At 50.2% G+C, this 12,059-nt stretch overlaps 1 protein-coding gene across 2 annotated transcripts; it reads left to right on the forward strand.

The window, feature by feature from the left end:
* Positions 1 to 3,817: 3,817 nt before the first annotated feature.
* PLAU (plasminogen activator, urokinase) lies at positions 3,818 to 9,738 on the forward strand. 2 transcript variants are annotated; one of them, XM_019745836.2, is made up of 11 exons: positions 3,818 to 3,954; positions 4,267 to 4,354; positions 4,812 to 4,845; positions 5,001 to 5,108; positions 5,437 to 5,611; positions 5,818 to 5,909; positions 6,096 to 6,312; positions 6,535 to 6,683; positions 7,324 to 7,464; positions 7,825 to 7,973; positions 8,649 to 9,738. In XM_019745836.2, exons 2-11 carry the CDS (start codon positions 4,298 to 4,300, stop codon positions 8,826 to 8,828), a joined length of 1,302 nt encoding a protein of 433 aa, XP_019601395.2. In that variant the 5' UTR covers positions 3,818 to 3,954; positions 4,267 to 4,297; the 3' UTR covers positions 8,829 to 9,738. The 2 variants fall into 2 exon arrangements, with proteins under 2 accessions (XP_019601395.2, XP_019601396.2); XM_019745837.2 differs by having other exon boundaries at positions 3,854 to 4,172.
* Positions 9,739 to 12,059: the final 2,321 nt, after the last annotated feature.

Consider the following 12,059-nt stretch of genomic DNA (forward strand, 5'->3'; position numbering starts at 1 on the left):
ACGACAGAGTATAACCTCAGGGTGCAGCCCCTGGGCTCTTTGCTTTCCATGAGTAAGGAAGCAAGTATGTGGCTTCCCCCGCCCCACTCTTTCCACTAGCCACTGGGGGCCTAGCAGCTTCCCTATCATGTTACAGGCCGAAGACGGGGCTTTCAGTACCTTCTGTGACAACAGCATCTTCCCCCTCAGCACTAAACACACAGAGAAGGAGACCTCAGACCCAAGGAAGCTATGTGACCAGCATTCAGCACCTCTTTCCCAGAACTGCAGAGGAGTCTACCTTCCCCTTGTGCAGGAAGAAAAGAGAAGAGCTTCTGGCGGCGGACACAGGAGAGGAGAGGGAGGGAGTAGGAGTTGGGTCTGTGGGGTTGAGCAGCACATGCAGCTGGCGAGATGCTGGGAACAGTTTACTAAGGACACAGCATCCCCACTTAACTGGAATCCTGGAATGGACTCCAGAGAATGCACTGGTCTTCTCGGCCAGTATAGCCATAATCAGGAAGGCAAGGCGTTCACTCAGAGTAGGAATTATAGTTTATAAAGTTCATCCTTCCATCTCCAGCATCTGGAACTGTGCCTGGCACATAGCAGGCCCATGATAAGTATTGAATGAATGAAAGAATAAAGGATGAAGGAACGCGTTCACCACACAAGCATGATCTCATTCCATCTGCACAGTGAGGCACAGGTAGAATAGGCTTTGCCTCATTTTGCAGATGGGGAACTGAGATCAAGAGAATAAGTGTCTTGTCTGAGATCATTCAACTTGGACGTGACAGATCCAAAACTACATACTGCACTCTCTCTATGGTACCACGCTGAACAGTCTTGTTACAGCAGCTCAGCAACACATCCAGTGACTGGACATTAACTTCCCTTTGGGTCATGCTGGCCAGAAAACAGCCCTTCAGGGGTCCAGTTTCCTGGACACAGTCTCAGCCAAATTCAGACCTCCTGGTCCTCCTCGCACACCTGGCATCTGCCTGTTCTTTAATGAGCAACTCCAGGAAAGGGTGTCCCTCTGTTAGTCTCTGTTGCCACATCTGATTCAGGAGATCTGGATCCCTGAGGCACAGAGGCAGGGGGCTGGTGGCTTTAGTCTGGGAGTACGAACAGAATGAAATCACATATATTCAGTTCCTTATTCTCTCACTCTTGGTAGAAACTTCAGATAACCTAAACCATCAAGTTGGTTCCTGGAACTCAGGCAAACAACTAACTCATGTAACAGCGAGGGCTTTCCAGGAGCTCAGAGCTTATAGCCTGAGGAGTGATTCTGGAAGGAGCTCTCCAAGGCCAGCGGGAGGTCTCCTCTGAATTTCAACATCTTACATCATCTGGCCCTTCTCTTCGCAGAATTCTGTGTTGTACCCCTCTCTTATGGAGGCGCTGAGGTATAGAGCACAGGAACGAGGATCAGAAAACCTGGGTCCTCGTGCTGGCTTTCCCACTCATCAACTATGTATCTTCTCTCCACCTCATTTTCCTCATCTGCAAAATGGGAAGAATGATCTCTAACATCATAAGGCACTTATGAGTTTAAAGAGGAATGATTTGTGTCAACGTGCTTTTCAGCACAAGACAGAAACGATGTCAGTACTATTTTTCATGGCAAGGAGAGAAAAAAAAAAAGATAGAGGACGGAAATTTCCAGGGTGCCCCAAAGCTCTCTGTTCCCACTTGTTCACTGATTCATTCATAATAAAGCACCTACGTGAGCAAGGGATGCACAAGTGCTGAGGGAGAGACAAACATATTTAAAATGTAGTCTCTGCTCTCAAAGAATTGAAAGACGAGCAGAGACTGTGCACCAAAGGATGGACAGAGATTTCAGAGTGTGGGAAAGATCATAGCGGGGAGGAAGTTGTGTGTCCAGTTGGAGGCTCTAGGATTGTTCAACCAGGTGAAGAGGCCACAGGAGGAAGGAGGGGGGAGAGGGGTGTCACACTCCATAACGGTCTCTTGGAGCCTCTTTGTTGGGGAGGAAATGAGGTCATCCTTCTCTCAAAAATCAGCATGACAGACTCCAAGTAATCTGGAGTCATGAGAGCTGCTGGGGAGCTCTGTGAATCATGGCAGACTGCTGGGAATTTCCTGATAACTAACCTAGGAGTTTCGGGGTAAGTCCTTAGGCTGCAACACCTCTGTTTACATTTTGGTCACGTTTATTTACAGTTAATCAGTTCTAAATCCAAACAAAACATGCCTAAGGCTGGTTCTGAGACTTACAGAACCTCTGACTTAGTCAATCCGCTTGGTGGCTGGCAGCACAGCCAGGCACAAACTGTCTCTGGAGGACAATGGGTCATCTGCCTCCCCAAAGCTGGATGGTTAACTTGCACTTTCCCCAGGCAGAAGCTGGCATCCTCAGTCCTCTGGCTGGAGCAGAGCAAAGAGGCTTTCCTCTTTCCTGTCCTCCTGGCTTTCTCCTTACCCTCCTCCTGCCCCTCTCAAGTGGATGCAGACCCAAAGTCCAGGTTTGCCAGGCTTCAAGATGCTATAGGCTTAGGTAGGGAGAGGGATCAAGTCTTGGGCCCCTAGTGAGTTACAGGGACTCAGACCCCACCCCTCCCATCAAGGGGGGGAATCTTGCTGGGTGGAATCTATGCCTGAGGGATATGTTCCAGTGCATGGGCTGGAGTGCAACTGTGCTGCACTCACCCTGAGGCAGGAAGAGCAGGTTGAGTCATTTACACTTACACAGGGGTCTGTTTTTCTGGAGGCCAATCTTATTTGATAAGCAATTATTTTATCTTATTAGAAACAAGGCCCTGTGATGAAGGAGAACACTAAATACACATACATTTAAAAATCTGTAGTTATCTTTTTGGAATGGATGATACAAAGATGTGTTTTTAAAAATTTAAACAGTGTAAAATGAATCTTCTCATTCTTGTCCTCCAGTTCCCCAATTCCTCTCCTCAGAGGTCGTAAAAAACTGACTACATTAATAAGGCTTTACTATTCATTGTCTTTATTAACTAACTATACACTAACCAATCCCGCAGATAAACATGTTGCTCACTATAGGAACTTCCTGAAAGACCCATCAACACTTCAATAAAAAGCATCAACAGTTTGTGCCCTAAGACTTTGTTTTCACAATCCTACAATATTGTGTCATGACCCTTATTCAATCCTTATCAAAGCCTCACTTTCAAAGACTACCCTTAAACCAAACTCCAAATTCTCAATAAAATCCAACCTTGCCTTCCCTCCTGCCCCATACACTACCAAACTCCCCTAAGGTGGTAAGCAATTATCTCAGCTTTGTCTTATCCACTTGTTGGGTTGATAATTTTTGGGGAGCGGGGGCATTCGATAGAAGCAGTCCCCCCCCCCCTTAGCAGGTTTTGTTTTCCTGTTTTCAGCGAGCGTGTGTCACGTGGATTTTCCCATTGAGAAAAAGACTTCACAATGTATGAGCTGCGGACCATGTCCCTACACCCAGGTTTCTCATTCACTCTCCCAGGCAGTTGTGGGAGGAGGGTTGACAGGATGGAGAAGGGCTGATTTAGGGGAACTGAGGGAGGCATCAGAGCCGGACCAGGGCGAGAGTACCGGGCGCCTCTCCACTCTGCAGTTGGGTGGGTGAGTGGGTGGGCTGCTTTGGAGCCCAGGCCCGGTGAATGGGAGGAGTGGCGGGGAATCTAGTTGTCTCCCTTAATCTCTCAGTTCGTCCCCTCCGCTGGGGACCGTGCAGCTCCTCGTCTTCAGTCTAGCTGAGGAACCACGCAGGGTCGGGTCGCAGCCGGCTCCAGGGAAGGGGAGGGCAAGGGAGTGGACTGGGCGATCCCGGGGCGGGGCCAGGGCGTGGGCGGTTCTTAATAAACAGCCCGCGCGGCGGGCTAGCAGCACAGTACAGAGACTGGAGCCCCAGAACCTCGCCGAGAGTCAGCGTTGTCAACCTGTCCCCGGTGTCCCGGCCACGCGCCCCTCCCGCCACAGCCGCTGGTGAGTGCAGGCCGCCCTAAGAGCGCTGGGCGGATGAGCGGCGGCTCCCGCTCTTGCAGACTTCCCTTCCCCCTACCCCGGCTGCCCCAGCAGTGCAGCGGCTGCGCACCGAGTCGCCTCTCTGCGTGTCCATGCGTCCCCGTGCGGGTGCCGGTCCAGGCTGTCCCGAGACCCCTGAACCCCCAGAGAGGAGAGACGACCGCGGGCTCGCCCTTCAGGTGACCTGGTAGCTCCTGCCCTGAACTGCAGTAACCCTCTCGGCCCGCCTTCTTGCTCCTCTGCTTCTTCCCCTGACTTCTCTTTCCCTTGCAGAACCGCTGTCTAGAGCCCCAGCCTTGCCATCATGACACTCCTACTGGTGTGCCTGTTCCTTTGTGCCCAGGTCGTGAGCAACTCTGAAGTGAGTGGCTTCTCTGCTTTGACTTATGGAGGCTGGAGGGGGCTTGCAGGACCCTTGAACAGCGCCCGGGAAAGGAAGGGGCAGCATAGGAAGCTGGAGTTCCCTGGATTCCATCAACAGCAGGGCCAGACCCCTCTGGGGGAGTAGGACAGGTGTGGCAGTGGGGGCCTTGAGAACCAAGGGAGTTAACACTTGACAGCAAGGGAGGAAGAAGCTGCTGGGACTGCCCCAGCCTGCTGGCATCTGATACATGAGGCTTGCTTGAATCAATCCATTTCTCTTGGCTGGAAATCTATGATCTTCCATTGAGGGCTAGTTAGATGTGAACAGGATGGGGAAGTGAGAGAGAGCTGGAGGAAAGGGTGAGTTTGGGGATTGGGGCCAGTTTATCCTCACCCTGGAGTCCCAGGAGCAAGGTACCCTTGGTAAACTTTCTGTCTCCCTCCATCTTTTCCAGGGCAGCCAGGACCTTCATCGAGTATCTGGTGCATGTGAGTATCCACCCCTTGCACAATATCTGGCTGCACAGATACCTTGGAAAAGCCTCAGGAGACAGCCCATCCCTGTCCCTGATGCAGGGCTGGCTCTTCCCTTGCCTCCTCCCACTCTTCTTGCTTACCCGCTCCCCCTCCTTTGTGTTTTTCAGTGAACTGTGGCTGTCTGAATGGAGGAACATGTGTGTCCTACAAGTACTTCTCTAACATTCAGCGATGCAACTGCCCAAAGAAATTCCAAGGGGAACACTGTGAGATAGGTATGGGGATCCTGCCTCTAACTGGAAGGGGGTTGCACCAGAGATTTGGGGGCGAGGAGAGATGAGTGGGATGCCAGAGCAGGCAGGTGTTAAGAGCTGAAGGTAGAGTGGGGGACATTTTCATCCCCATGTGATATACACAGTCAAGCCTAAACACACATTGTCTCGTGAAGCTGTGGCTGCACAAATGTGAAGTGGGATGGAAGGAGACCCTTTCTAGTGTTTTCTGCAAGACCTGAAATCATGTGAGGTTTGGTAGGATCTCTAAAATGCCTGTCTGAACTTCCTCCTCTTTCTGACATTCTCTCATCCTCATACCCTTCCATAGATACATCGAAAACCTGCTATCAGGGGAATGGTCAATCTTACCGAGGGAAGGCCAACACCGACTATATGTCCCGGCCCTGCCTGGCCTGGAACTCTGCCAATGTCCTTCAGAAACCATACCATGCCCAAAGACCTGATGCCCTTCAGCTGGGCCTGGGGAAACACAATTACTGCAGGTAAGGTGGAGGCAGCAAGGACCTTCAGCATGGCCTCACAGAAGCCCTTATTACCATTCCCTTCTGCTTCCAGAATGCTGGCCATAGCATGAGAAAAGCAAGGCCTCTGGTTGAGTCTTCCTTGGAGGGGAGGATGCAGGAAGGATGCAGGGGAGGATGTCATTCTGTGTTGAGAAAACACCCCCACCCCTCCCCTCTGTTGCCAGGAACCCAAACAACCAGAGAAGGCCCTGGTGCTATGTGCAGGTTGGCCTAAAGCAGCTCGTCCAAGAGTGCATGTTGCCTGACTGCTCTTATGGTGAGTATCACAGACCTGGTTATGATGGTGAGGTGGGAGGGGACAAACTCATGTCCCCTTATTCCGTCACAGGAGTGGTGAGGAGGGAGGCCAGTCTGGCCTCCAAAAACTGGGAGGTCAGAGGATGAGGAGAGGGACACTTTATCCTACCTGCCTCCCTAAGACATTCCTTTCTTTCTCCTCCAGGGAGAAGTCCCTTTTCCCCTGAAAAAGCAGAGTTTCAGTGTGGCCAGAAGGCTTTGAGGCCCCGCTTTAAGATTGTCGGGGGAGAAGTCACCTCCATTGAGAACCAGCCTTGGTTTGCAGCCATCTATAGGAGGCACCGTGGAGGCTCTGTTACCTACGTGTGCGGTGGCAGCCTCATCAGTCCCTGCTGGGTGCTCAGTGCCACACACTGCTTCATGTATGTCCCTCTGTCTCTTCTTCCTCACCTTCCCGCCCTACCCCATATACATCCCTTTCTCCGTCCCAGCAAAGGATTCCACTTTAATTCTCCCCTCTTAGCCCCTCTCTGTGTGGCCCATGACCTTGGAGACAAGTCATGCTCTGAGGTCACTGCGTTGGGGAGGGGGAAGTGACAGGATCTCATGAGATCAGACTGTCTGACAGGTCTCCCCTCCCACAGTAATTACCAAAAGAAGGAGGACTACATTGTCTACCTGGGTCGGTCAAATCTTAACTCCGTTACACCTGGGGAGATGAGGTTTAGGGTGGAAAAGCTCATCTTGCATGAGGACTACAGTGCTGACACACTTGCTCACCACAATGATATTGGTAAGTGGAAAACCTTCACCTTCCGTCATGATGATGGCTGGGGAAAGAGGGGCTCAAGAAGAGAAGTGGGAGATTGAGGTTGTATCGGAACTTGAAAAGACTATTTTACAAAGGGAGAGGTGGGGAAGGGTTCAGAATAACATATATGAGGAGCCTGTGCTCCTCTGTAGAGTCCCTGAATTTCCAAACAGGTCGCTTCCTCCGGTGGCAGTGGCCCTATGGGCAGAGGGACGTACATGAAGCAGTGTGTGGCCCTATGGGCAGATGGCTTGGGCTGGGATCCCCCTTCCTTTGTTGGAGGCAGACTCTGTCTGTCCCCGGACATAGAACTTGGAGAGAGCATTGGGCTGGATTTCAGCCTAGCTACCTCAGCCAGGGCTTTTGCAGAAAAAACCAATACAGCTGTCTGCAGTAGCCCTGGTGATCCAAGCCTTTGTCATCAGCTGGAACAAAGCCCTTGTGGCATGGGACAAGGGAGGCTTGTTTCAGATGACATCCTACGAGTAGGCCTCCCAAGATGACCTCTGACCATAATTGACCTAGGGATAGACAGATGCTCCCTCAGCTTTTGGACGGGAGAGATGGTGACCACTTGACTGGGTGGTGATCTTTACCCTCTGACACCTTCCTCCTCCCCCAGCCTTGCTGAAGATCAGTTCCAGCTCCGGCCAGTGTGCGCTGCCATCCCGGTCCATACAGACCATCTGCCTGCCCCCAATGTATGGTGATGCTCTTTTTGGCACAAGCTGTGAGATCACTGGCTTTGGAAAAGAGAATACCAGTAAGTGACCTTTGGGGCTGGTTGAGAGAGTCGTGGGGGAGTGTTGTAACCCGGAAGTGAGCTCAGCTTGAGCAAGGGAGAACCATGGAGACAGAGATGGGAGCATGGTTGAGGCAGCAGATGGGTCCAGGAAGGGAGTGGGGAGGGAATGTTTAGGGAATGATGGGTCATAAAGGTAAATAGATGGGAGGGAGGCGGTGAGGGGCTATAGGTGGGGTAAAAACTCAGATTTGGGTGGAAAAAGAAAAGGGGCTTTCCCTGATAGGGATACTTTTTGATCCCCTCCCTGGCAGAGAGTCCCAGGGGGAAAGCGGGGCAGACACATCTTAATGTAAATTCCTCCATGTTTCTTCCATTTAGCTGACTATCTCTATCCAGAGCAGCTGAAAATGACAGTTGTGAAGCTGGTTTCCCACAGGGACTGTCAGCAGCCCCACTACTACGGCTCTGAGGTCACCACCAAAATGCTGTGTGCTGCTGACCCACAGTGGGAATCAGATTCCTGCCAGGTGAGAGTTCCAAACACCTCTCTCCATTACACCCATATCTCCCCAGGGCTCCTGGGCATGTTTCTGCCAGCTTTGGGGAGCCTTTCTCCAGCCAAAGCCCCCAAGAAGCCAGAATCAGGAGCTCACGTCTCAGAAGGTTTAAACCAATCCTTATGTCTTTATCAAATATTTCTTATGAACCTGTGTCTGGCTAGGCAGTTCAGACTAGGGGAGGGAAAGGGACTGGGAAGAAACAATAGAAAATAATACAACTCAGTGCTCAGTGTGTGGTGTGAATTATAAATGATCAGATGTTTAAGAGAGGGAGGTGAGTGACAACTAGATGGTCATGGAGGGGAGGCTTTAAAGAGAATGTGACTCAGTTGGGATTCGAGAAGGCGGAAGGAAGAAAGGATTGTGTTTCAGCAGAAAGGTACAAACATGAGAATGAGCACAACATATTTCAGGATGGGAGGAGAAGCAGGGTCTGAGAATGTGGGTGGAATAGTGGCAGATAATAGGGCTTCGAGAGCCAGCGAGAGAATTTGAAACTTGATGTGGTAGAAAATGGGATTCTCTAAGGACTGACTCTGGGAAACTCTCCCTTCTCTCTCTCGGGCATGATTGGTTGGTAGGACCAGATGGCCTCCTCCTAACTTCTCGCAAGGCTCACCTTTTGTGTTTTTGGCTTAACAGGGAGACTCAGGGGGGCCCCTGATCTGCTCCATCCAAAGCCGCCTGACTCTTACTGGGATTGTGAGCTGGGGCAGGGGATGTGCCATGAAGGACAAGCCAGGAGTCTACACGAGGGTCTCACGCTTCCTGCCATGGATCCGCACTCACACCAGTGAAGAGAATAATGACCTGACCCTCTGAGGACCCCCAGGGAGCCACTGGAGGAGAAAGGCCCTGCCTACTCCCACGCTGACCGTTACTTTCACAGTAGGGCCATCCGCACAAGCTATATAAGGAAGAGACTGAGAAAGATAGGCTCTGCAGAGATGCCTTTGCTTGTGTTGCCCACTGGGACGAGCATTAATAGCTTTCCCCTCAGATACAGGCCTGGGTGCTGGGCGCCCAGATCCCCTCTGGCCAGGATGGAGGGGTGGTCCTGACCCAGGATGGTATGGACCAGTAGTTTGTCTTTTTCTGAACTAAAGCCTCCTGGAGATAAAACTGGCATCTCCTGTACATGGGTGGAAGGAGAGCCAGCTCCCCCAACAGTGGGCATTCATGAGGCCTATTGTTGGGAAATGAATAATTTCCCAATTAGGAAGTGTGACAGAACTGAGGTCTCTTAAGGGAGCTTGGCCAATGTGGGAACAGTGGTTTGTGGAGTAGGGACTCTAATAACTTGAGGGAAAGACTCTGACATTCCATGAATGTATCAGGAAATATTATATATGCATGTTTATGTTTGCACACTTGTGCACGGGCTGTGAGTAGACAGTTTGGGTAAGACCTGGTGTTTCTGTGTCTGAGTGTGAGTCTAGATATTTCCCTAAACTGTGGACTGTGATGCCACATAGAATGGTCTGTCAGGAGAGGTCTCTTTTTGGGGGCGTGGTGACCATTAAAAATTTCAGTTTCACTTTCACACAGATGTCCCTTTCTTAGCCAGTTATCCCTTCTAATTTTCCAGCTGAGTCCATCCAATCCTCACTGGATGGGGTGAGGACCACTCCTGTACACTGAATATTTAATAATTATATTCTGCTATTTTTATTTATATCTATTTTTGTAATTTTGAATAAAGATGATTAATAAAATATGATTTTTTTCTGAAGACTTTGTTTCTTCCCTGGTGCGCGTATGGGAGGGAGTGGGAAGCAAAAAAAGTAGAAAACGAGGCATATACCCCAGAGTTTCTTGTGGGGCTGCATCTCTGGACTTAATGGGGTTTTGGGAAGTAGAAGCTAGGAGAGTTGTAGGTCAGGCCCTTCATAGCACATAGGTACAAAAAAGTGCCACAAGCCAGTGCAGGCTGAGTGTCACCTCCCAATTCCTCAGCCTGATGCTTTTGTGCAGTGCACATCTTGTGCAACCGTGTATGGTGATCCTCTTTAGGATTCATTTCAAAAGATTTTCTTCACTCTGCCCCCAGCAATCCTTGGACTGACATCAACCCAGGAGGACAGCTACATGAGTGAAAATGCTGACCCCAAACCCAGCCCAGCTTGAGTATGGCATGCAGTGGACAGAATACATAATTTCCCATTATCTGTGTGTGGGGCCGGTGCTGTTTTCTTATATGCTAATAGAACCCATGACCAGCCAATGCTATCCCTAATATGAGAAGGCTCAGAATCTAAGCCTGGGTGATAGACTGATGGAGGTGACCATATATTTGGAACGAAGCACCAGTTTCTGAAGTAGTAGGGTGTGGAAGGCAACCTGGGAGATATATGTAGTTAGATGCCAAAATATTGGAGTTTCTAAACTATGTTAATGGATTTTGGCAAGTCACCTGAGAACCTTTTAAAAATATGTAAATGCCTATGCTCCACCCATAGAGCTTGTGACTCAGGTCAGGACTGGTGCCTGGGCTCATGGTTTTAGAAAAGCTCCTCAGATGTTTCTGTTAAGCACCCCTGATTGAATATCTTTTGGGGACAATTGGCAAGATTATGTGAGGTGCCCAGTAAATTCAAGATGTGGTCAGCATGTGTTACCTGCATGAACAGTGAGTTTTCTGAGTGTTGGTTGGGGGAGCAAGGTCTCCTGGGCTTCCTGTTCAGAGGCTCCCTAGACCATGGGCCCCTGGAGGGCAACAACCCAGAGTATCCAGCTTTCAATCCTCATAATATAGCGTGTTTGCTCATTCAGTATGATACAGTGGTTTCAGAGCATGGATTATAGAGTCAGGTGGCCTGGACTAGAATCCTGGCTCTAACACTAGCTGTGTGACTTGGAAAAAAGACTCAATCTCTCTGTGCCTCAGCTTCCTCATCTGTCAAAAAGAGATGATATCTACCTCCCAGGATTGTTATAAGGATTCCTGAGTTCATAACTCTCCTAGCACAATCCTGCCCCTAGTAAAGGCACAAAAACAGCAGCTATTATTACAAAACCACGTAAGCGCTTGTAGAATTGAATGAGAACCCCCTTCCATCTCCCACCTCAGGGTTGCATTGGTGTGTTTTGTAGGAGCTGAAACTTGCTAGGAAAGAAAAGGCATGATGTGAAGCTGAGGGGCCCAGCCCAGACTGACTTGCTGCTCAGCCTCTGCATTCCCCGCCAGGGGCCAAGAAAGATCTTGTTCCAACATGAGCGGCTCCAGCATCAGGACTCACAGACACTGAAAACAGGAAGTATGAGCTCCACTGGCAGGGTTGAGCAATGACACTGCGAACTCTTCAGACTGTTTCCCAGCCACCACCCGACCCCCAAGCTGCTGCTGCCTCTTCCCTGAACTGTAGACCTCACTCAGCACTGGCAGAGATCTGCCTCTTCTGCGGAAATCAGTTTCATGGCTCCTGACACTACTCTGGCCCTCACTTTAGGGGTTTCCTTGTGCTCACCACGCAATGGACCCTGGGCTGAGTTCTTCCCATATCATTCGGTTCAATCCTCACAGCCATCCTATGAGAAAGGTGCTATCCTTAGCTCCATTTTACAGCAGAGAAAATAGAGACACAGAGAGATTGAATGACTTGCCCAAGGCAATGGTAAGTGGCAGAGCCAGGCTTCAGACCCAGGCAGCTGGCTTCAGACCCAGGCAGCTGGCTCCTGAGGGCACAGGCCTAGTACTATGACAGGTCACCTCTCAGCAGGGCCAAGGAGAGTAGCCCTCCTTTCAAGCTTCCAAATTCAGGGATGCTGGGTGTCTAGGGTAAGTGTATCAGAATTCCAACCTCGGTCTGGATTATAGTTCTTTCCCCTGAGAAGATTCCCAGGCCAAGTAAGGAAACTAAACTCCGCCACCAGTTTCAAAGGAAAGCCACCCTTCTGAAGCTAACCTCAGCCTTTTTTGCTGAAACCTGGTTTCATTGAAGTGGTTTCCGTTTTCACCAGAACCCCTCCTTCTGAAATATTCTGTGGCTCATTCTATTATCAGGACTCAACTTGATTTCCACTTATGCTCTGCCTTTCTTAAACCAACCCCCT

Source organism: Rhinolophus sinicus, linkage group LG07, assembly GCF_036562045.2.
Source record: "Rhinolophus sinicus isolate RSC01 linkage group LG07, ASM3656204v1, whole genome shotgun sequence".
In the NCBI taxonomy this organism is placed as follows: domain Eukaryota; kingdom Metazoa; phylum Chordata; class Mammalia; order Chiroptera; family Rhinolophidae; genus Rhinolophus; species Rhinolophus sinicus.

Excerpts from the sequence above, each read along its gene's own strand:
- PLAU (XM_019745836.2), top strand. The coding sequence starts at position 4,298 with ATGACACTCCTACTGGTGTGCCTGTTCCTTTGTGCCCAGGTCGTGAGC. Across the intron at positions 7,465-7,824 it reads CTTTGGAAAAGAGAATACCA|CTGACTATCTCTATCCAGAG; the intron begins GTAAGTGACCTT and ends TCTTCCATTTAG. Across the intron at positions 7,974-8,648 it reads GGGAATCAGATTCCTGCCAG|GGAGACTCAGGGGGGCCCCT; the intron begins GTGAGAGTTCCA and ends TTGGCTTAACAG.